Below are 25,886 nucleotides of genomic sequence, written 5' to 3' on the forward strand. Positions count from 1 at the left end.
GTTGTGGGTTTCATGCAAGGATTAGGGCTCTGAAGTTAAACAGAAAGCCAGTCACTTAAGAAAGAGACAGGTGTTGCAACTTGCATATTCTTTTGTGAAGCTGGTCTCTAGCATGTAGCAGCTGGGTCCTCTTCCCCCTCTCACACTGCTGTTAGTCATATGCATCCAGTACGGCTCAAAATAATTGGTGGCCCTTGGCCAGTGATGGGCTAAGAGAGGTGGCAGGACAGCTGGATGAACTTCCACAGGGGTGTTAGCAATGTTAAACTGAAGAAAGAGAAATGATGGCTATACAAAAAAGCTGGGGGGTGGGGGGCAAGGGGAGAAGGGAGAGACAGCAATCCCAAAGGGTTGAATTATACATTCCAGACTGAAATTAAGAGGAGGATGGGAAAAGCAAACAATAAGACATAAAAAGGCCTTTAATTTTGTTTTCATTTATTTTATTACTTATTAGAGATCTTTTTAGTAAGAGAAGGGCATGAAGATGAACATTTTAGTAGAGCCTGTTGCAATAGGACAAGGGGTGAGATTTCCAAACTGAAAGAGGGCAGATTTAAACTAGATATAAGAAAGAAATTTTTTATAATGAGGATGGTGAAACACTGGAACAAGTTGCTGAGAGAGGTTGAAGGTAGGTGCCCCATCCCTGGAAACATTCAAGGTCAGGGCTCTAAAGCAACCTGATCTAGTTGAAGATGTCCTGGCTCATTGCAGGGGTTTTGGACTAGATGACCTTTAAAGGTCCCTTGCAACCCAAATGTTTCTATGATTCTAAGAGTAAGTGAGAAGTTAGGAAGCTAGAAAGTGAAGAGTCACTTGAGAGGGACAGTATGAGGGTTAAGACAACAGAGAAACCCAGAGAGGAAACAGCAGGTGAAACTCAAGGGTAAAGGGGCCTTTAGTTCTGGATCAGTTGCAGAGATGTCTTGTCAGGGGATGGCCTTTTCACTTCAGTCAGTTAATAACATCCACCATTCTTGTCTTATCATCTGGTGTAGTTGTCTGCTGATAAGATGGTAGCGGAAATAGTGGGGCAGAGAGGGGAAGATGCTACTTTTTGTCTGTGTTTGCAGATTCTTCAAAAAGTGGCAAAGTTACTTAGGGTATCAAATAACCCACATGGCAGGTGCATTTGGTGCAGGCAGGTATTCTACAGAAGTTCAAACTATGTTTTTCCAGGCTCGGGCTATCTGCAAATGCAGTGAGGAAAGACTGGATATGTTTCAATGGGAAAAATGCAAAGAAACCAGATGCATTTCACGAAAGCTAGGTAAAACTTTTCCTTCAGGGAGTCTCTATGTCCTTTTACTTCTGTTATGTACGAAAGCATTGCTAACTTGCTTTAGCTGCTGGCACAAATGTTTCCTTTCACATGTGCATCTCCAGTGATTTTTTAGTCTGATATGTAGCTTCATAAACAGAACCTTCTGGAGTGCATGTCATGGAGCTGACTCAGCTTACAAACACTTTTCTCTAATTACTAGCCCTGCAGAGTCAGACTGCATCCTAGAAGCATTCTGCAGGTTTCTTGTCTCATGCCTAGAGCCACAGGTTCTGTAGGCTAGATCTGTCCTTCAGCAATCCTGTACAACTGCTTTTTCTGTAATTCTGCTGTCTTTCCTATCCACACCATCCCTGCAAGATTGTTCAGGTGTCATAGCAGTTAGAATTTGTTCTTGTAGGTATAACTTAGTTAACAGCATTTCATCTACTTGCATGAATATTTCATTGCTCTGCTGCTCGTCTTTACCTTATCTAATCATCCAGTGGGTGCTAAACTGACTTTGACAAAAATGCAGATTTGAAAGTATAAACCTCGGTGAGGCAATCCAGTTTTTAAAGACATGCCAAACTGCCTGCAGTATCTGATGTTATCAGAGCTTTTCCATGAGTTCAGAGCCTTACATACATATTTCTGTGAGCTGGATTTAATGGCAGCTCTCTGCGTCTGTCAGATGCTTATTCAGAAACAAAAAAGAGATTGTAGTTTCTGTCTTAAAGTCTATCGGACACTGGCACAGTTTCAGCTAGCTGTCTGCCCCAATACGAAACCCTGTTGGAAGAAGAAAGTAGGAGCAGGGTCCTGATACACTACAAAGCTGTGCCTCAGCCAAGAATGCAAGGGCATGTGCAGTTGTCTTTGGACCTACTTGACCCAGGAGCATGCACATCTCTTCTCAGTACCCTCTACCACATTGCAGCAAAAGACAGGGCAAGAGAGGTCCAAGTTCATCCCTATGTGACAAAGAGAAAGTAAAAGGTCAGTATTGCCTTTAATAAAGGCAGTGAACTCACTTGTCCAGATAGCAGGGCCTCATGGCTCAGATAGTAGTAAATAATAGCACATCTAAGATACTTTTCACTTGTAGGTCTCAGAGCGCTTCACAGAGGTAAGTATTACTATTCTGAGCATGGAGCTATCATGAGTAATAAAGACTTTGCAGACATGGATCTTCACGTGGATCTTTGTTAAAGTCACTTCTCTCCACATGGCGCCTGTTTAAGCCTCAGATGCGAAGTACAAGAAGCAGGGGAGGCAGCTGTCAGTTGTCACCAATGCGGTGCGGACTGCCTTTGCACTTTGCAGTGGGTGGTTTGAGCTGTAGATGGGGAGCTCACCCGTAATTACCACAATTTCCTGTTACAGTCATTTGAAAAGACAGCGTTCCTGAGGAAGTTATGAAGAGGGCAAGTAAGTTGCTGCCTTAATTTCTAAATGTTTCATTAAGAGTGCTGTCTTAATTATGCTGGTTAGAGCTTATTTACAGTGCTTGAGAATTTAGAGCTTCTCAAACGGTGCTATCTTTTGGAGGGATGAGAAGGCTTGTGCTTCCAGATAACATGCGAGCAAATTCAGGTATTCTGCAGTCCTCATGTTGCTCAGAAACAGCTGCAGAAGATTCAAGGCAACTCTTTCTTTCACTGGTGTTGAAACTGTGAGGGAAGTAGCTTAAATATTCAGTTGCAAGATGCTGCTGCAGCTGGGATGTAGGTAAGAAAATCTAACTATAAGTAAACCTACCTCCTGTAAATGTTCCTTAAAGGCAGTAACTGAAAAAGCAATTTCATGTGTTCAAGCCAGCATGTGTTTTTAAGTACTGAATTATTTATGCCTTCAGATGGACTCTCCTGATGGTTGTGAAGTGTGTGCTAGAGAGCTCCCTCACTGTTCACAGAACGGTTTTTTCAATAGGAAGGATATGTGTACCTTTTTGCTAACGGCCATGGCTTCCTGCCTTTGTTAGGGGAAATATGGTGGAGGGAAGCAGCAAGTTTGCTGTCTGCCTGATGCACAGATAACCTGTTCAGGGCGCACAGTGTTACTGCACAGCTTGCAGCACAGATAGGACTGGTTAGACTTTGCCTGCACTGTCTGTCATGACAGCAACTGCCTTGATAAGTACAGCTTTGAAGTGCACAGAGGGCTGAGTATAACTCTCAAATAAGGGATTATCCAGAGAGAATATTAGATACTATACTTTTTTCTAGGCACACAACATGTGCAAGGAAATGTTGTGGGAAAAGCTGAGTTGCTAGGCAGTTGTTTTGCTGGTAATGCGGGAACAAAGCCAATGCAGAGCAAGCCGTAGAGGCTGTTCTTTTCAGGCCACAGAAGAGCAGAGAGCCTCAGTGCGTTCTTTGCACTCTGAGTTTTCTGCTGTGAACATTTGGAAACCATTGATGCCACGTACCACCACTCTTTAAAACTGATAAACCACCTGCGACACTCCTCTCCACTCACACAAAAAGTTCTCATTTCTTTAACACATCTCTGATCAGTTTTTAAGTTCCAGTTTGCTTGAGCAAAACTTCCGTTGTCACTTCTACAAAAAGTGAGACTGACAAAAGAGAAGAAAACTACTACCTTGAAGAGTATCAAACGCTAAAAAATGAGAGAAAAAAGTATTATGGTTTACTGTGTGAAATGAGTAATAGGGAAAATGAATTCTTTAGCTGTATGCTTATCTTGACACTATGGGTTTCTTTGCATCGTCACTTTAAAGATTCATTCTGCTTAAGGCTAAGCAAACTAGAATACTCCCCTATACACTTAGCACTAACCTAAAACATCATTAACTGGATACAAAGTGACATGTGAAGGCCCAAAAAGATCCCTGTAGTCTGCACGAAGAATTCCAAGATCCAGAGACTTATGACGGTAGCCTTAGTAGAAGGGACCAATTTCCATTTCTGAGATAAAGTAGAGAGAAATGTACAGACATTGGGCATTACACTCTATTTCAGTGAGCTGTGCAAGGCAATCTTAGGTACTTCAGCTGCAGAACTGGAAATGCAATGCCAGACAGAAGGAAGCCAGAAAGCTGCTCTCTGGGAGAGTCACAGATACTGTACTGACACCGACTGATTTAAAGAAGAGTTGAGGATATTTTTCAATGTCGATATTTATCTTGTCTCCATTGTCTTCTGTGAGTCCACAAAAGGCTTTGTGTTAGAGAAACTACCATTAGATGTGGTTATCATAGGCATCACCACTGACAGTGCCAGCAGGGTCTCACAGCCAGACAAGTGTGGAGAACAGGATCTTGCATTCTGAGTCACCTTCCTGCTGTCTGGTGGCAAATTTTCTTTTAAAGGATTATTGTAGCTTACTGCTGGTGGTGCCAACCCATCTCTGTCAATGCCAAGCCTGGCAATGGTGTGAATGGTTTGCGATGAATGCTCAGGAGGAGGATGTTTCATGCAAAGGGGAGCTCTCATTCCTGCTGCCTATAACACACAAGTTCTTTGGTGGCCTGAGAAGCCAGAAGCTGGGTGTCATCTTTCACAGTTGCCATACGCACCTTCCTTCGTTTGCTTTGACGTATTTCAGTTAATGTTTCCCAAGTAGTGGCTAAGAACATTATGGCATCTTTTCAGCTCAAGTTTTTTAGTTTCAATTTTAGATAGCGTATTAACTGAATATAAAACTTCATTTTCTTCACATACAAATTCAATTTCTTTCTTACTGCATTTAATAAATAATTCGATGCACAGCATTATATTACAGAAGCTCTGCTAAATAATAAATAATGCATTTGGTTTGCCATATGATTCTGTGCTTGTCTCTCTGCCCAGTGCTTCTCTAACTCACATGTTTTTTATCACAGGGTATATAAGTTAAGATCAGACTTTTGTTGTACCTTTCATAAAACTCATGCCTATTCTGAACTAGATGCTTCTGCAAAGAGTTTATATACAGACCAGTATTATACAGAGCGAAAATATTTATTTTATAATATCTCTCTGAAGTTTTAGTTGCATTTTTTAAAATTTATGTTCTTGTTACGTGTTAGTGAAGTTTGGAGTTAATAAGCAGAGCGTTCTCCTAATCTCCATGACTCTGTCACATACAGATTCTGATTTTAAAGACCTTCCAAAAGTTCTAGAGGAGCTCAGAGGCTAGCTATTCTGTGTCTGTTGTGCACTTCACCTATATGAAATGCATTCATATTATGTGCATGCTTCAGAAGACCCAATGGTTCTGTTATGAGGGCAATGGTCTAAAGAGCAGTTTGAGAGATGTTTGTGTATTGAGTGCTGACTGGTGCTCATAGCTTGCAGCAGTAAGCACAGACGTGTAGCCAAAAACCACTAAGTGAATGATTGTTTCTCTTCAAAAGCTTCTAACACAGTATCTACACGTGCATTATAATGTTCAAGTGAAATAGAAAATTGGCCCAAGATATTCCACCTGGTATTGACAGTATCATGAGTGATTCTTCCCTGAAAACTCACTTGCCCCTTGTTTATCTCAGTGACAGTTTCCAGCAAATCTGTTGCTTCATAGCAGCATGAGCAGTGAAGGCAAATCAAGATACTGATAGAAGATTCCAGAAAGACCTAGGACAAAACCAAACTGGTAGAAAATGGTGAGCCACAAGCTTTTTGGCACCTGCCCAGAACAAAGTCCAAAGGAATATCTACAGGCAATTAAATTAGCCCTGAAAAGGTCTGCCTTGAATATGCTACAGAACTGGCTGAGGTACCCTTGATATTAGAAGATATTCTGGCCTGTGAAAAGGCAGAGACAGTGGGACACCACGGAGGGGGATACACACTATGAATGGGAAAATCCCCAAAACTCTGCAGAAAATGCAAGCAAATAGCTAAGGTAGAAATAAACCAATTTGCCAGGAACTTTTAAATTGCAGAATTATCTTCAGATTTTTCAAGCTGAAAGATGGTAAGGACTAAGGAGGAAGTACTACAGGGCAGACTCCAGATGACCAATGCTGAACATTTGATAATCTCAGGAAAAGGCACCTTAAAGACAATACAATATTCAAAACATAGATATTTACAAGCAGGATGATTATGAGGATTGCATTGTACCAGAGAAAGTTAAAAGCGTAATCTAGACATCACTGGAAAAAGAGATCCAAAGAGGCTCTGAGCAAGATGATTCAGAGGAGGAGCTGGTCTGTTCAGGAAGTCGCAAAGGCTATATAATACGCAGAAAGAAAAAAAAAAGATTCTTAAATAAAGAATGAGGAAAGTCAATTCTGCTGATAGCGTCTAAGAAAGGTGAGCTGCTAAGCTGCAGAAGTCACCACAGATGGCTGATCAGTGAAATTAAGTCCTTCTCAAAAGATTCACAGTACAGAGGAATGACTGATGAACAGGCCACCGCTCAGTGTCTGAAACCCATAAGACTTGATAGCTGTAAGCTGTTTGGTCTGCTTTAGTAAAGCACTTTGCAGTTCACAAAGCGCCACTCAGGAATCACTGGAGGTAGGTAAGATTGGCTCCCCAAAATATCCCCACCGTGGTAAGATCAGTGGTCTTGACAAACAGCACAAGCTAAGAAACTGGTTCAAGGTGATGACTGATAGTAGATAGGATATCTGTTAGCTCCCAGTGCTTTTCTAGCCTTCCTGGAGAAACTCATTAATGGAGTTATAATGGCAGAAAGGGTGCCAACAAGGAGATTTGTTCTGCAAACACAGAGAATCTCGGTTTGAAAAGTAAAGTCAGCAGCTTCCTCAGACTGGTGAATTACTTAACTGCTGGTCAGTGTGTAGAAAGCATGGCAAAACCAGTGGCCTTCTGCAATGGAGAGGATGAGAATTACATGGATATTAACAAGGCAATGGCATGGCTGATGTGTATCATCTTCTGTGCAAAGGCAGCTTGATCACAGAGGATAGCAATTGTTTAAGGAAACCTACAGGGATCACACAGCAGAGGCAGTCTTGGCTTATGCAAGGTTTCTACACAGGGAGAGATTAATAATTTTCAACCTGTGGTTTCCAAGTCCCTGGGAATGTATGGACTAAGTCCATGAAACACCATGCAAAAGAGCAAGATTTGCTGTCAGTGAACTCAGCATTTGTGAAGTGTTGAGGGAGCAGAGATCATTAGCGAAAAGGACAGAAAGAGTGGCATGTGTTGCAATTTAGTTCCACCTATAAATGACTGGACCAGATCTGTTAAATATCACAGTTTTCCCTGGCCCTGTAACTAAAGTTGCGGTAATAATATAGACCTAGAATTTGCCTTGATTCTAAAATGTTGCTACCAAAGCTTTTAATGAGAAGGTATTTTCCAATGTGCATCATCAGTACCTAAATTGGGGCTGGACTACACGGTGCCTTCATTATCCTCCAAGTCTCTTCAGGCGTTGGTCATGCCTCCATCTCCTTCTCAATAGTCTGTCAGGAGGCAGAAGATCTTATCAAAAGATTATTGCATCTGCTGCTGACTCTGATGGAACTACAATAGCATTATCTTTAAAATACTGGTGAGTTGTGTGGCAGTATAGCATTTGTGAGGGACAAGGACACAGGGTATTGAAATCTTATTAGCCCTCACATAAGCCTAAGTCCTTTCTGAGAGATTCTTAAAAGCATGCCAGTAAAATGTCCATAAAGCTGATTGATAGGAGGACCATACACTGTAATGAAATGCACAGGGGGGAAAAGTTTGTATGGCAAAGATCTTAGTAAAAGTGCTAAGCAGACATAGCTACCTTCCTTTTAAGCTCTTCACATTTATAACCTCCTCTTCTAGCAAAGGTGTGGTTTTGCCCACTTTGTCTATTACATTCAGATCTGCTTGCTGTTTATTAGTACTGTACCATCCTTTTCAGTCGCTGACGATGCATTTCTGTTTTCATTTCCTCATCTGCACACACAAACGCCAAGGGAAAGAATTAAGTAAATGGTTCAGAAGATCAGAGCCTAAAGTTTTAAACAACAGTAAGAATTAAGAAATTGATGCTATAGGGAAGTAAAGACATTTCTGAAAATGAAAAATTTCTGACTGTGGCTTTCAAAGCAATAATGGTTTCCTTCGCCCGCTCCTCCCAACACACAGGCACATCTTTCCCTCAAAATAGCAAATTATGATCACTACAGTACAGAAAGAGAGCCAAAAGATTTGCTAATATATACTCTACACATACCAGTGGTGGCTATGTCATACAGAAAAAATGCATGGGATTTTTTTTCCTTTTTTAACAGCAATAACCAACAGAAGTCAGGGCATTTCCTAAAGATTTATTGACTGTTTGGAGTAAATATCCTTCACCTTATGTATGGGCCACCATTTGTTGCCATCCAGCCATTAATCTGCAGGAAACATTCTGCACCATATTCACTGTTTCATATGTAAAAGCAGCGCAAATCAGTAGAAATGGTGTTTGAAGAGTGGACAGAAGTGCTAGCCCATACATAAAATGCATGTCATGTGCAAGAGTAAGGGCAGGAAACTGAAGCCTCCTGCAGCCCAGACCAGACTGATTCTTGTGGGACACAACATTGTCCTTCTGCTTGAACATTCAGGGAAATACGCTGACCTCTTCTGACCTGCCTTTACACAGTAGCCTCATCACCTACAACCAATTTCCAGCAGGAAATATTACCTGACACAGCAACACCTCAAGGCATTATGGCATAGACATAGGGTCTTTTCTGTCACCGGTGACTTTTTCCTGCATTTTTTATCCCTTTCTGGTGTTGGATGTTACAATAAATATGTTAAATGTGTCACCCTCAATGAGTGATACTTCTTCATGCTTGCTGTTTTGTTCAGCCTATGAATGAGTCTTGATCTCTGAAAAATTACAGGCAGATAGTAAGTGCAGCGTAAGGAGGACAGTCTCAGGGAAAGCACAGATGGAGTCTGACAGAGCAGAGCCATGGAAACTATATAAATAAAAGCAGAATTGTTTATAAATATTTTCCTTTTTTGGGTGTGGGTGTGAGCAATTGCATTATTTGAAGACACTTTTCTCTCCTAACATTTTTTTTACAGTGCTGCAGTAGGTTGCTAGGGCAATGCATGGTAGGTGGGCAGGAGGGCTGTGGGAGCTCTGGGAGCTCCTCCAGAGAACACCACACAGCAGAGAAGCCCTGGAAGCCCCCCCGGCTGGATCTGCAGTGGGAGCCCTGGTGTGGGGCAGAGCTCTGCCTCGCTGACTGCACTCCGCTGAGCAGCAAAGCCAGGAAGCTCGGACAAACCCTCCACTAACGTGACTTAGCTGCTCCCAGGAACCAAAATAGCCCTTGTACTGCTGCCATCTGACTTTGTAGCCAGTCCTATCCTATCACTCAAGTGGTTGCAACTGGACCTTTCAGCACGTAATTCAAAGCCGGTGTGATGAGGAGGGTGTTACAGTTTCACATAATAGAATTCGAGTTTACTTTGATTTACTAGAGAGCATTATAAGCAGTTAGGCACAAAAACTCTCCAAAAAGAGCTTTGCTTCCAGGTTGAGAGGTGGCTTTACTCATGCATTGGCTTTGATGCCTGTAAAAGCCCATCTTTCCATCTAACATAACATTGCTTCTCCTCTGAGCAAATGCCCAAGCAAGACATAGTGAGAAGGTGAAGGCATGGCCCCAGAAGAGGACATATGAGTACAGCAAGGAGGAAGCTGAGAAGAGGATGTGATTGACAGGAGAGGGGCAGGGCAGTGGGAAATAAGAGCCAGGCTCATGAGAGAAACCAAGCAGAAAAAAAAAAAAGATGAGCAAAGAGTGAGTCTCAAAAAACCCTAAAAAATATGTGCCCAAATGACAGAACTGCTGGTATATGTCCAGATATTTCTAGCATTTATTTCTTACAGTATTGAAGAGATATTGCTAAAACACAGTAGTATGATTTTACTATATTATCTTACTATTTAAAAAGCTTTTGTTCAGTTCTTCTGGACAGTATCCAAATAAGAATAGTAATATGTATTTGGATCCTTTATTTTGGAAACCTTTTTTACACATAGGAAAGAAATACATCTCTGGTGAGCGGTATAGCTAGAGATGGTGAGGATGAGTAACGCTGCATTGGTATTCCTGCTGGTGCTACTCCACAGGCCCCAGCCAAGACACTGAGGTTATGCAGACGTGGAGTGAGAGAAAGACTCTGCTTTGGAAAACTCACAGGGCTTTTATTCTCCTTTTATTCTCTGCTTTTAAGCCTGGGAAGCAAAGTGGATGTCATGAGGGCCATGCTTACTGCATCGGGACCCACAGCCTGGCACTGGCATCAGGAGGGGCACATACCCTGGGCTGGAGGCCAAGTGGTGTGTAACACCTGCATGGGGGTCTGCAGCTTAGCCCGGGGCACCCATCTCACCCTCCTCCCACAGGGCCAGGAACCAGTGAGGTCCCATGGCTGTGGCTTGGAGAGATGGGGAATGTTGCACATAAATTAAAATCTAGGAGAAAAGAGCAAAGTTCTGAAAACTTTGAGCAGCATGTTCAATCATGGCAATGTTTTCCAGGACTGTCCTGGTTGGTGTCTCTATCTGTGTCTCCAGCCAGGTCAAATGTCCACTCAGGCCTTCCGCAGGTTTAACTGATGATTTCCTGGAATTTCCCATTAGTTACATCAGGAGGAAAGAGCATTTGACAAGCCTTAAATCAAAGACAATTTAGTCCTCTAAACTGGAAATTCCTTTATTTGTCTAACTGTGATGATCATGGGGCAGTTGAAGGGAAAGTCAGGAGACACACAGGAAATAGGCTGCCCTGCTGGGCTGGGGCCATCACCAGGCTGCAGTAAGCCCTGAAGAAGTAGGAAAGTGGGTGACCAAACCAGGAAGCAGGGCTGGACACCTAAGCTGTGGGGTAGGGGACTGAGATCTGGTGCAGAGGAGAGTAGGATTGAGAAGCTGGGTTGGAGAAGAGCTGGGTGCTGATCCTCACACGGATTGCTGGGGTACAGGTCCCTCCTCTCCTGTTCCCTACCTTAACCTGTTAGTGCTTCTGGTTTTAATTTTGCGGAAGCACAAAAGGAAACATGGGTTGCATCAACACATATGGCTTCTAGTTTAGGTTGTACATTGATGCATAGAAGAAATTAGTGGATACTTAGTCAAGATGCAAATATATAGTTACTTAGCTACTTCATACTATATTCTTTATGGGTGTCCTTGGTATACAATGAACGCTACAGTAACTTACTCTGCTTTCACAGGGACCATGTAAAAGCCTAGTACAGACTAGCTTGTGGGCTGTAAACTCACACTGTAGCTACTGCACACTTACTCTAGACAATCCTCAACTTAAAGCAGCATCACTTCTCTTTGTAGATGAGGTTTGCTTGTGCTTGTAGTTCCTATACGATCAGGCATCAGCTATAGCTGGAGCCTCTAAGTGGTTTTGTAATAGAAGCAGAATAATAATAATAACTAATTGAAAAGCAATAAATTTCTGTTAGTGGACTTGGCAGTGTTAGATTTAGGGTTGTACTCGACGATCTGAAAGATCTTTTCCAACCTGAATGATTGTATGGTTCTAAATTGGTTGTGTCGTTGTAAGCAGGCTGTCAAATGAGGCAAAGAAATCCCTTCATTTGTAAGCTATTAAATGTTAAAAGGCCCAATTCCAGTCTTTAATTTTTTAACTTATATGCTGGATAATGATTGTGGGTATTTCTTTTACTTCCAGCCTGTCACAGGTGAGGTACAGTTCTTCCACCAGTATTCAAGCAGTATTTTGTGTTTTGGCTGGAGGAATCTGCCATGCATGTTTCCTAAGCCCTGTTTGCGTGTTGCATGTCAGGGAGCTTTTGGCTCACACCGCTGGGACTTGAGGAAGTAACTGTGAAGCCAAGTGATGAGATGGGAGGCATCTTTCTTCAGCCTTGTGGTTTAACCCTGGCAGGCAACTAAGCACCATGCAGCCACCCGCTGACTCCCCGCACAGGGGGATGGGGGAGAGGATCAGAAGAGTAAATCTGAGAAAACTCACAGGTTGAGATAAAGACAGTTTAACAGTTAAAGCAAAAGCTGTCCGTGCAAGTAAACCAAAACACGGAATTCATTCACCACTCCCCATGGGCAGGCAGGTTCAGCCACCTCCAGGAAAGCAGGGCTCCATCACGCATAACAGTTACTTGGGAAGACAAACGTCATCACTCTGAATGTCTCCCCTTCCCTCTTCTTCCCCCAGCTTATATTACACTCAGCATGACGTCATAGGGTATGGAATACCCCTTTGGCTAGTTCAGGTCAGCTGTGCTGGCTCTGTCCCCTCCCAGTTTCCCGTGCCCCTCCAGCCCTCTCCCTGAGAAACAGAAAAGTCCTTGACTTAGTATAAACATCACCCAGCAACAACTAAAAACCTCAGTGTGCTGTCAACATTGCTCTCACACCAAAGCCAAAGCACAGCACTGCACCAGCTACTGAGAAGAAAATTAACCCTGTCCCAGCTGAAGCCAGGGCAGGTCTATTCCCTGTTTGGCCCAAGCTCCTGTACTTGGAGGACTTGCAGAGATGTTTGCAAGAGCCAAGGTGGCTGCTGTGGAGACAGCCAGTCCCTCTTTCCTCAAGCCATGACAGCCTGTTGGAGGCATTGTTTAGAGGGAGTGGTTTTAATGGGATAAACGAGCACCCCAAACAGTTCCCTGTATCGGACACTGAAGGGCCATAAAGGTGAAATTGTTGGAATCAATCAAGGTTATAAAAGCAGAGATAATTAAGTGTGTGTTTAATTAGGAGATCATATCTGTGAAAAGGGATGTTCCACAGGTTAATAGTTTCCTCCAGTGTATAAATGTGAATACCAAATTAATAGTGTGGTAAAAGCAAATGCTGAGGTGAAAGGGTAAAAGTACACAGTATGTAACACACATGGGCTTGTAGTAGCATGAATCTATTTTGTCATAGAAAAATACTGAAAGGACTTGAATATTATTATCCAAGGCTGGTAAATGACACTTGACCACTTTATCATTAATTAAGTGCCACATTTTGAGTTCTTTTATAAAAGGCCATTTATTTCTTTATAGACTTACAATCATAAAAATATCCTTTTTTATTTAAAAAACACCTAGCTTTAAAAGAATATTGCTTATAAATAATGCCAGCTACCTAGCAGCTCAACAGACAAGATAATGCTCTGGTATCATTGCAGTCATCATGATTTCATATCAGAGAAACAGGTCTTTTCACAGGGTAATGGTCCTGCTGATACATAAATATTCCAACATTTATGGGAAAATTTACGCCAAGGTGAAGGCAACATGTTCATGTTCACAGCAAATAACCAAATAATTTCTAGAGCATAATTGAGTGCTCTGGGGGAAGTCTTCTTCCTTCTTCTGAATGACCTCAGTGTAAATGAAGATGAGGTTTTTTACACGGTAGTTGCTGGTGAAGCTGTCAGTGGGTTGCTTTCTGTGCCACTATAAACTGTCTGCATTCTGAATGATGCTTTTCTCTTTGGTTAAAACATTAAGTTATCTAGAAAAACAAAGATGCTGTAGCACTTAAGGATTATGTTACCTTACCTGATCTATCACTCTCTCCTAACTCTTTGTCTATATGGGCAACTGTTGGGGAGAAGAGACCTGCTGCTACTGCTGCCCCTAACAGTGTATCTGCCAAGGTCTCTCCTCCTGCTGCAGATGCAGATTTGCTTTATTGGTTGCCCATCCCAATTTTTATGAATTTTGAAAATGCATCTCTATTTGACCTAGTCCTTTTCAATGGTCTGCTCAGTTTGCTGTGAGCTTGAGCAAGTGACTTCACAAAATGGAGACATGGTTTATGTGGTTTCAAATAAAAAGCACTTATAGGTACTATTTTTAGAGCTGTGTAAGACTTTAATACAATTGTACAAATCTTGCAAAATTTTATGGGGAGGCAATGAAAGTAGCACCTTGTTAGAAAGCAATGGTTTTGTAGATGCTACAGTAAATAACGACAGATATCACACTCCATCATCATTTATATCCAGCCAAAGTATGTGCAAAATGTGAATGTGAATATGTGAAATTCACATTTTTAAATATTAAATTTTCAAAATGTGAAAATAAAATAAGGATTAATACAGTAAACGCCTATACAAGTGTAGCAGATTGTGAGCCAGTGCCATAAAACATAATTATTTTTGTAAGATGAAGAAGTATAGTGGTCCTGTAAAAATATCTAGATTTTTACAGTTAATAAATACAGTTAATTTTGTATTTAATAAAAATAAACTATCTTTTGATGGAAGAGCTCTTTTGCTGTTACTTTGGTGAGTCAAGCTTGATCAGTAGAATGAATGGAAGTGTAAACGCAGGTAGTAATTCTTTTTCCATGTAGCCAAAAGGGCTTCCTAAATTCAAAATATATTCCATGCAGATTGGAAAAGTGCTACCAATAGCTGACCAGAAAGAAAATGAGAGGATCAGAATATGCAGTATGTATTTACGTTTAGGAATTAAGGATCTTTCTCGTCTCCACTCTTTGTGTCTGTGTTACAAACCTTGTGCTAGGCAACTTCTGTTTGAATGCGCCACACCAGTGCAATTACACCAATACTGCAAACCTCCACATCAGAACTGCTCCCAGTCATGCATGAGTTGTGCAGACACGGTGTCAAAAATAAGCCAGGTTTCGGGAGCTGTCTTTCATGTTAGGAATGCTGTGTTGGGCTCTGATATCACCAAGTGATGCTGTAAGAGGGATGCATTGCTCCATGACAGAGGCTATGGAAGTTCATTTCCAGAAGGAAAAAATTTGGGGTAGCACAAAGTGATAAAATTCTGGAGGTGTTTGGTAGTACTAGTTTGGCGGAGGTTTTATTCCATTCCTATTTTTTTCTAAGTACATCAGATACTACCCTGGACTATGCTGTTATTTCGCGGTCCCAAGGTCAGCATACTCACTCTGCCTGAGATTGTGGCAAGAATATAGACTAGTTTCTTGAGAAATGCTAGAAGCTGTATTGTTTGGGACATTTGAGAGGATGCTGGAGAAAATAATGTTAAATAAAGAAAAATCATGATATTTTGCAGGGGGGCAAACTGTCACCAGGTAAGTTTCTTCTAGACATCCCTTTTGATATCCTTTGAGTAGAGAACAGGATCAGAAACCAAGATAATATTGTAGAGCTTTCAAAATAGGAAGTATCTTTCTTGGTTAAAGCAATATTAAGGAAGATTGATGGAGCAAGTGTAATTGTTGCCATCATTGGTTTTCAACTGATGACACATACTGTAGCTAGCAAGACACTTATATAACACTAAAACGTCTTTGTGCTCAGAAAAGGTCATAAGTAAATTACTTTGAAGCTTAATCAGTTGAAGTGCAGGACAATTTCTGTATTTCATTATAAATCCTGTTTAATTCCAGTGAGGTCAGCAGAGTTACTTGGAATTCACGTTAGAGTAAGTGTGTGCAGAATATGGCTCCATGATTTTAACTGTGCTTTATTTCCACTGTGCAGATACTGTACTTTTGTCTGCAACTTGCACAGAATAATTTTAAAGAAAAGACTCGATATGCAAAACCATAAAATAATAGCTATAGGACAAAAGGTGAAAACTTCAACATTGTTTAATATAGAAAATGTTTTCTACAACAGTCTATAAAACTAGTGAATACTTTATATAGGCATTACAGTGACTAGTTTTGCTTGTAGGACAACTTAGAATAGGATTGAAAAGTACAGCTTTGCTGTCTTTATACTTGTGTTTATCTCCTTGATCCATTATATATTTTTGTGACCTGTAGGCAAAGCCATAAATCCTTTGGAGAAGCAGTAGCTCTCCAGAGGACCCTGGTTTATTAAATTTTGAACTTTCTTTTGAGCTAGTGTAGATCCCTGGGTTTGTTGTGCTTGGCTTTGGGGGCTTAAATAACAGAGAGTACTTTCACCATCTCAGATCACATAGTGGGATCAGGAGGGCCCTTTGCTTCTGAATACGAATGTGCTATTGGGGATGCTGGGGAAGCAAAGGCAGCAGGAGGAGAAGACTTTCAGCATGAGTGGTCTGTCCATTTTCTGAAGTAGCCAAGAGTGAAATTTGATTCGAACCTATAAAACAAATCCTGCACTTCTGTATAATTGCTTATGAAGCATACAGTAAAAGGTGAGACTTGAACAGAGAATAAAAATCAGAAGCAATAGAATAGGAATCACATTTGGATTCACAAAGTTTATATGCAGGTCTGGGTCAAAACTTTCACAGATGTCCCTGGATGTAGATCCTAAGCCTGAACTTATTTCAGTACTAAGAGGAATGATGTAGAATAGAGAAGAGGGGAAAGAAGCCAGAAAGCTACTGGTGAAAGGTAGACGTAGCCCATCTAAACCAATGCATCTTTCCTGGGATTCCTGTGTGGCTTTTTCTAGTTGGGACATATGGAGATTTACCACTACTGAGCAGACTGCAGCTACTGCCTGCTGCCAGAGCCAGTGACCTTCTGCAACCAGGACTCTCTTCACAGATTTGTCTACAAAAAGTGCTCTGAACCTGGCTCTGGAAGTAAGAGATAAAATGACAGGAAGGTTTTGTTCGGTGCTCTGATTTTGGGAGATGGATTAGGCTGTGCAGAAGTCAAAGGGGTTGGTTTTCCTGTTTCTTTTCTAATGATGATTTTTACAGTGTGTAAATACCGGAGGTGCACGTACCTGTGGTCATTTTTCCTGCAGAAGCATCATGGAGCAGACAGATAAAATGATACAGCTAATTAATTTAGGAGTGTTATTTAAAGGTAAAGAGTTGAAAAACACAAGTGAATTAAATTCATTGCAAAATACCACAGCTTTTGTGAGTGCTCTAGAGAAATAATCATAAATGTGTTTCTATAAAATCTCTTCTCTTTGTGTGTTTTGCTATCTCATTAGAAATAAAAAAATGCCATTCCTCCTGGGAAAATTTAGCGTGATAATCACTTTTCGAGCCAGACCGGTTCAGAATACAAGGTGCAGCTGCTCCGTCTCAGGAGGAAAGGACAGTATTCCTGGGTATTTCCTGGCTCGGGAGGACTATGGCTTCTATCAAAAAGCCTGCTGCTCTGAGGGTAAAGCTTGTACTTCTTTTGGCTGGACACCTTGCTATGTCACAGTGGCTCTCTGCCAGGTGGCAGGAGCAGTGCTTGTGTGCAGTCTGGCAGGCCTCTTCAGCAGAAGACTGCTGATGCACTGGAATAGAGGCTTTCTGCAGCAAGATGACCATTTTGCTTTCAAGTTCAGCAAAGAAGCAAGTGGGTAGGCAGCCTGGCTCAGAGGTGACTTCACACATGATGTGGCTCGCTGCCTGGTTGCTTGGTGTGCTGCCAGGTCATCCCAGCTCCAGGCAGGACAGGGGGCAACTGTTCCCCCTGGGTGATGAGCCTGGGATGGCAGCTGCAGGGAAGCTTTGGGCCCAGTGACTTTGCCAGGCAAGTCCCTGTGGAACCAGACTTCCTGGGACCCTGGGCAGCTCAGGGAACAGGTTATCTGTTTGGAGACCCTGGGATCTGCCCATCTCAACTGAGAAAAAGGCCACATCTAAACTGATGTTGATTTATTTCCCCCTGGGGAAAAGAAAATTGTTATCCCACTGATGCTAGGAATCACTAAGGGCACTAATAATGCCAATCTAAATATAATAAGGGCACTAATAATGCCAAACTAAAGTGTGGGGTGGAATACTCATACCTCTCTTCTCTGAGCTTAGTCTAGTCCTATGCATGCAATGCTTTCTCTCAGTTGCTTGATATGCCATCATTATGAAATACGCAGTGATTGTTGATTTGGGATGTATGCAGTGATACCTTTGGTAAAGCAAGCCAAGAGAATTTATATTTGACAAGAAGTTTCTGAATAAATAGAAATGGAGTTTCATTAAAGACATATTCAGACTGTGAAATGGGCAGATCCATTTAAAAAATATTTTACTAGGCTCACTAGTACTGGCAGTGCAGATGTAGCTGGCAGAAATCAGTTTACGTTTCATGTAAATGTCTGAGTGAGAGATTCATTGATAGTGATTCTTTAATTACAAGAATATCGATCTACATACTATATGAAATTTACTGAAAACAAAATAAATCATAAGACCATCAGACACTTTGATCTTGTCCACATGTTCTGGTGGCAGGGCTGGGTATAGTGTGAAGCACATGATCAGAGCAGCTGGTTTCCATCAAACGGCATCATGATAGTATAAAGGAAGGTAAGCTAGGCTCTGCTGGCTCTATTGTTTATGCTCTGCAGATGAGCTGACATAATTTTCTCTGATGGATCTTTCTCCCTCTCTGTAGTGTCCTGGGGAGCTGCATGGCAGTTGCCTATTCATGCTACACTTGACAAATAGCTAAGTGAATGGAAGTGTGCCATCCAAAAAGGCAGCAGTGCCAGCTTCCCATTAATATCCCTATGTGTCCTTTTGAGTTCTAGGGGTAAAAAACCAACAAGTCTGGAATCTTTTACCTATTAAGTAGTTGTTACCTTACAGACGTGGCAATGTTGGTGTAGTCTTGTGATAGAATGGGTTTTGCAAAATAATGCCATCTGTCTGCAGGAAATCAGACTAAGATTATATACATCTCTATAGACCAGTGACTATATGTCAATGGCAACATCTTTTGTTCAGTGACCTGGAACCAGATTTGTAAATGCATTTGTCTGGTTTTATGTTCATGTGTATCCTTTGTAGTTTTTATTATACTAGTGTGCTGTAAATGTGCTTCATGAAGCAAGCACCTTGATTAGATTTAGGCTTGTGTAAATATTTTATCTATTCCAAATTACTTCTTCCAGATAACCACATTTCCTTGCTTGTGCAATATAAAAACTTGCCAAGTGCCTCACACTGTTGCTCTGGTGCCAAATTACTACAGCTTTAACTCCCACAGAAACATACATGTGCAGAAGTGATTTTGTGCACATTTTAAAATTGCATTGTGTAGTAAACACACTGTTCAGTGACTGCTAGCATCTATTCAGTAAAACTGTGATGAAAAAAATTAAATATTAAATAATTATATTTCATTTAAGAGCCAAAGCCATACCTCATTGTGATTTACCAGAGAAATTTTGTTCGACAAAAAGCTCATATGTAATGAGAAACTGTAATAATGAAATTAAAGAAAGAATAATCTTTTCCTCTTTCCTAAAAGAAATACAGTGACAATTTTGGGAAGTCAAAGCCTTGACAGACTCTGCTTAAGTTTAGTCTCCTTTAAGAGCTGCAAAAAAAAAAAATAAAAATCACTAAAATCCTCCCTCTCCTTCTCTGATTTCTTGAAACCATGCAGGAAATGGTTCTTAGATATGTTGTCAGATCATGTTTCTATAGCTAAATAATTATTAAATTTTTTTAGAACCTATGAATGTCTGAAATGTGAATTCTTTTTAATCTACATTGCCAGCAATGATAAAGTTAAATACAGATGCTGTATATAGCATTTATAACGGATGGTACTGCAAAAAGAGCAAAACTTAAAAACTTAAGTGTCACCTTAACTGGCTGGTTATATTTTCTATTTTTCAATATGAAGAAAATAAGAAAATGCAGGCATAAATCCTCAGCATGACTTTTAGGCAGCAGCTTTCAATCTAATTGCAGGAAGAATGATATGCAAAAGATCATTACACAACACAGGAGTCAGAAGAGTATCATCCTCACTGCAAAACTAAGGGCAGGGAGATGACAACAACCATCTTCTGCCTTGGCAAGCTCTTCCTTTTTATTTGGCCTCTGGATTGAAAGAGGTATGAACTCTAGATTAGAAATTCAGTATATTACATGCTTTTGTGAGTAATCCAGGTTAGTTTTAAATGGCTTGTGTTCTATGGTTTATTCATGTTCTGTGTGTCCTCAGATGGTTACCTACAAAGCAACTGCAAGGAAAAGAGATGTGGGCTCCTCTGCACTTGTCAGATAGTGAAGGAGTCTGCAGCAGGCAGAGTTTGGAGTTGGTTCTTGTCCCCTCGGGGTGCCAAGCTGCACACACAGTGGCTGGGCACACACACAGCATTTGGGATGTGAGATGGTCTGTGAATTACCTTTAAAAGGTTGCATCATGCTTCAGCTGGGAAAGGGCCTCTCTGTCTCTCTACAGAGGACACCGATCAAGACAGACAGAAAAACATTTTCTGCTAAAGTCTGTAATATAAAAATAGTGAAATAGTAAGTGAATGCAATGCCTTAGAGCTGTGCCTGCTCAAAGAGCCTGTGTTGGCTCCTGGGGATTCAGTCAGACGTAGACCGTGGACATAATTCTCAAGTGAGGTTGTAAAAAGCTGCGGAGCTTCTGGTCTGGATGACACGCTGCTTTCTAGCCTTTTGATTATGTCTTCTTTCTGCAGGATGCAATGCTGCATATAAATACAAATCCCTCAGAGCAATTAGGTTTTTCCACACAAGAAGCATCCCAGCTTACTCTCTTATGTGGAATACTGTATGTTTCCTAAAAAAACCCAGCTGGGTTGCTGGCACTTTGCTGTCAGGAAGGTTTTCATTGGTGTGCGCTGAAACTCTGGAGCTTATCACACTCACTGCCCATACTCCGTTTTGTAGCAGGGTTTTTTCTTGCTTCAGCCAGAGCTGGGAAGCCAGTGTCTTCCCTCTGTGCTGAATTCCTCTACGTTGAATGACTAACAAGAGACCAAGGAACACTGTGAAGATATCTTTTCATTGCTAGAGCTCAGATTTTCCATTCATTGCCAAGACACAGCATCCATTTCCAGCAGTAAATGTCATGCACACAATAGCTCTGCTGTCGGTGTGAAAACCTAGCTTAACTAGAGGAGGAGGCATAAAAGATCAGAGCACATCTTCTGTGTGCAAAACTGTACAGTCCGAAATATGTCTCATACTGGCAATTCAAAATAGATTGATTAGGCAGGGTTGGATCCTAAGGCTTCATTGTCTGCCTGCATTAAATGTTTACTTCTTTTTTACTTGAACCGTCTTTGCATGTATAGGCACTAAAACTGATTAAGGTTCTTCCTTGGTCAAAAGAAGGCAGCATTTTAAGGAAGGTTTGCAGACTACAGACCTGACTACACACGGTCTTCACCTGGATGAACAGGGCTTGCTTGAGCATTAGGAGATACCTGGGCTGTTTGTCCTTATCCAGCTTGGAGCAGACAATATTCCAGAAGTCGTGTTTAAGCAAGCAAGAGATGCGAGGGGCAGCAACAGGAGATGGTATACGACAGAGGAAAGCAGAGCCAGCAATGTCCCAGTGCAAGGCAGCGTCAAAAACAAATGCTAGGGAACATGTTTGAGGTCAGTCACTGACCCAAGAGAAAGACCCAAACCAAAACCTGAATCTCCTGCCTTGTAGTTTGACCTTCACTGCATAGTCTGTAAATTGATTTAGAAGTGGTGTAATTCCTTAGTGATGAAGTGTTTCGTGTGTATGAGAATATTTCTCCAGCTTTATATAGTAAGGGACACATAAAATCTGATTTGAAAATAATACATTGTGTAATGAATAAATGTTATGCTATGACATTTGGTGATGTTTGTAAGATATAAGTCTATTTCTAATGCAGTGTACGCTTATATAGCCGAGTGGTGTTTATAGGAGATGGGCTGCTGCATTCCTTTTCAGCTTGCTAATATGTGTTTGTCTACTGAAGTAAGCCAGCCCTGCAATGAATAAATAAGTGGGACTCTCTTCATCTATAGGATGATGTGAATAAACCATCATACCTTCACTGGAGATCTAGGCATACATCATGTCTTAAATTGTGAAAAAGTCAAACAGAATTTAAGCTAATTGACTATGCTCATTGGATATGCTCTCAGCCTATATGCCTTAGTTTGCCTATGGAAACTTGAACTAAAAATAATCCGTAGCTGGAAAACCTTTGTGATGGACACTGTAAAATAGCAGTGAGATGGTTGCAAAGCATAGTTTATTCTTGTAAAATGCTTTAGTATCTTTGTTTTAAATGTGTTTAAACCATAAATGCTATTAAGCATTTTACTGCTCTTCAGTACTTTCAGTGTTGCATCATTACGCTAAGAAATGGGGGCATGTAATTTTGACAGGATTACCATGGAAAACTTTGATTTGTACAGCCCTTCAGCTTTCAGAGCACAGAAACATGAATTCTGTTTACTGGTAAATATACCAGAGAGATGGGGATACTGAGCTGTGTAGTGCCACCATCAAGTATAAGTAGGGGAAAATCTTCTGTTATGACTGGACTGATATTCAGTCATTGGAAAAACAACAAAGCTAAGACACAGGGCAAATGTTACTGATTCTTTCTCTTCAAGGTAATGTTGGCTTGTTACAAAGTGATTCTAAATCCAAAGTACTTTAGGAGATTGTGAGAAAGGTTTGAATTTGAATGCACATTCTGCTGTCAGTTTTACAGTGGTTCTCTTTCTCTACAGTGACCTGAACAACCCCCCAAAAACAATGTCTGAACTTTTCTAGATGCAGTTGGAACAGCATTAGGAAGTATCAAGCTTTATTCAGAATCCTGCTTTCAGTCTGCAAAAATTCAAATCCTGTCTAGCTTAGGAAGCTGCTGAGCCAAAGTCTCTGATCCTTTCTTCCCGGATCTTGCTTGGGTAGTAGCTAAGTGAAAAGCTTCACCCAATTCTGCTAAACAAGCTCCCTCCTACCCTTTTACTGAGAATTGTTTTAGCTGAGGTGATTGCTGTGCTCAGTTAATTAAGCCAGACAGATGCATGCAGAGAGCCAAGGCATGATTTTCACTTGTAGCGTCTAGGTCTTGAGAAGGAAAAAGTTAACATGTGGTACTATCGTGCCACTTGGAAATACATAATTGTGCTTGGCCACTGCTTTCACTATGGAGGGGGAATCTGTAAGTGGAATTGCAAATTTTACTAATGGAAACAAGGACAGATCACGAACAAAGTAACTGAAGTAGCTGCTTGATTGATTATATTAATGCCCCGAAGGGAATATGTCCATTAATTTTTTTTGTGGCTTTCTATCGTATCTTTCTCTCATTTCACGATGATCCATACACAAGGAAGTATAAGGACAATGCACATTGGAGAGGGAAAACAATTGTCCTTAAGCGATGTCCTTTTGCTTTCAGACTAGCTGGGATTGTTTTCCCTCTCTCTTAGAAACCCCTATGTATAGCCAGTGAGCAGGGCTGGCTTCTTGGTTTGAATTTCTCTTTGTCTGTTTACTGTGACAGAAAAGACCTCGGCTTGTAAGCAAACTGCAAATCATTGAGCAAGGATGTACTTTGAAGGATAGGAACAGCTGAGGCTTCTGGAAGCTCTACAGTTTGCTGATTAGTGTGGTCTCCAGGCCGATTTTGCTTACAGTTATATGTATGTGAATTATCTGCGTATCCAATTTTATAAATTATTCCAAAGAGGAATCAGTATACTGCTACTGTCCAAACTTCCCTCTCCCCCTCTCCAAGATGAAGAAGTTGTCTCTCTAAAACCACGTTATCAGAGCTTTCTTCTCACCCTTTTGTTCTTTCTCTTTTTTTTCTTGCTTCCTTCCTTCCCTTTCCCTTTCTTTCCTTCTTTCTTTTTCTTTTTCGTTCCTTCTTTCCTTCTTCTTTTCACTTTTTAAGTCTCTGATTCTTTCTGTTTCATTTTTTGCCTGCCTTCTTGTTCTCTCCCCCTCCTCTTGTTCGGTCTGCTTTCTTTTTCTTTCTTCATTCTGTTCGTTATTCTCTTTCTGAAACTCACTACATTCTCGTGGGGGGGATAAATAACCTTTATGTTTTATTTAATGTTTTCTGAAACACTTTGTATGAAAAGAGCTCATGATGGAAATTTTTATCTTGCTGATGGTTCTTTTGACCCTATGTGGGTTTAGCAAAGCAGTCATCAGCTTGATTTGGAACAGGATTGCCCCCCCCAAATGGATTTCTGTACTGACTGCCCGGACTGCATCAAAAACAAGCAAGAAAAGACTCAGCAGTGTACTTATTTGTCTGCCTAAAACTTTTAAGTCAAAGACAGCTCGAACAGTTTCTGAACAGAAGAGTTTTTGAGGAGAACATGAAACCTCTAGAAGCTGATACTGACACATTTCTGAAAAGGCATTACTTCATAGTATAGATAGATATTTCTTTGTAGCATCCAGAAAATTTTATTTGACTGTTGCTGTTTAGTTAGACCAGACAGCGCACTTCATGCTGCTTGAGAGGCATTTGAAAATTCAGGGCCTCCTGCCAGGAGCCTGTTTCTTATTTCTGAAAAGCTAACTATGCTTTAATTGTGGTCTGGAAGTTAATGTTATTTCAGAATTGTCTTCTTGATTCCATCATTGCCATTTGGCAGATGTGGAAACTCTCCCTCTTTACTACATCACCCATGGCTCTCTTCATTACCATCTGCTAAGGTTACAAAATCTGTTATAAGCTCACTGCTAATTTCAACTTCCTTTCCTTTTTTTTGGAAAAAAAAAACCCAAAACCAAACAACAAAACAACCCATAACAGAAAACAACCCATCTGTGTAGCTACTGAGCAACTTACCCTGCTGTAATAAAGAACTCCTTTCAGACACATAAGCCAGTACTTCTGTTTAGGTCAGCCAAGACGAGTTGTCTTTTCTTGAGTACGTCCTATACCCGTTTCTTCTTTCCAAGGGAAAAGAGTTTCACTGGGCAAGCTGATACTCTGCCAGCCAGAAAAAACTGTGGTGGTTGAAAAATTAAAGCTGTCTTTAATAAAAACCTCTTTTCTAGTATAGCTGTTCTTTCTCTATTAGCCAGATACATAGCATTAAAGTTTTCAGAAAATAGTATTTAGTAGTATTATGAAAACAGTAATTCTCTAAAGAGTGCATTCATTTTTAATTTAAAATATTCTTTCTCATTTTATCTAGTAGCTATGCACAGCACAGAAGTAATTGGGCTGTATTAATTCTCCCTGTATATTTTTAAAGGAATTCAATTTAAATGATAGACTTGAAACTGGTTAGAAATAATGACATCACTGTTATAACAAAATCAATTTTTAGCAAAACCTCAGCTTACTAAGCTATGAATAAACAATTCTGTGGGTAGTAAGTACATTTAGCATTGTCTAACAGGGAAGCATTACAAATGGGCAGCCCTGAACTCCCTTCACAGCTCCATAGTGGGCTGTTGCGCACCCGGTCTTCATCATCTTTGACATGACCACAATGGGACTCACTCCCACTGATTTGGGAATGATGTCTGAAAGTGCAAGGCAGAATAAAGGTGAAAGATTTTTGAGGAGGAGCTATACACCATGAAGGCCTGGAGGGACACAGATTTTACACTAGCTCTTTGAACGCCTCAACAAACACATGTATACACAGACACACACATTAACACAAATAACTCTTATGATGCATTTGCTAGTTACTTCTGCAGAGACCAGCAACCCACTGAATGAGCTGCCTACTCATTTGCAGTAGTTGAACAGGACTAAAGCTGTTGGCAGTGCCTGCATCAAAGCTGAAATATGATGAAAGGATTTGTGTCATGTGTACTGAATGGGGGCAGACCTGCATCACGCTCATTTCTCATCCAGCAAATGCTACTTCCCAACACCATGACATGTTTACAGGGGCAGGTCTCTCTCTTTTCTGTGCCGAGCAGTAGGCCCAGCCAAGTCTGCCACTCTTCTGTTAAATCTGTAACAGTGTGACCAACTGTCAAATCTCAGGAAATCTATGCAGCTAGCTTTGTATTCAAAAATAGAGCTGATAAGGATGGGTGGTGGAAGAGCACATTCAGAAAT

General features: G+C 40.9%; 1 protein-coding gene across 4 annotated transcripts in view; it reads left to right on the forward strand.

The window, feature by feature from the left end:
* The first annotated feature begins 690 nt into the window (after positions 1 to 690).
* Positions 691 to 25,886, forward strand: part of CEP85L (centrosomal protein 85L) — a 154,815-nt gene continuing 129,619 nt past the window's right edge. Inside the window, exons 1-2 of one of the 4 annotated variants that reach the window (XM_080389521.1) lie at positions 2,702 to 2,995; positions 17,067 to 17,242. In XM_080389521.1, the coding sequence (XP_080245647.1) occupies positions 2,973 to 2,995; positions 17,067 to 17,242 (199 nt within the window). In that variant the 5' untranslated portion in view covers positions 2,702 to 2,972. The other 3 variants (XM_080389523.1, XM_080389526.1, XM_080389525.1) reach the window with 3 other exon arrangements.

This window comes from Falco punctatus, assembly GCF_963210335.1.
Source record: "Falco punctatus genome assembly, chromosome: 5".
Classification (NCBI taxonomy): Eukaryota; Metazoa; Chordata; class Aves; order Falconiformes; family Falconidae; genus Falco; species Falco punctatus.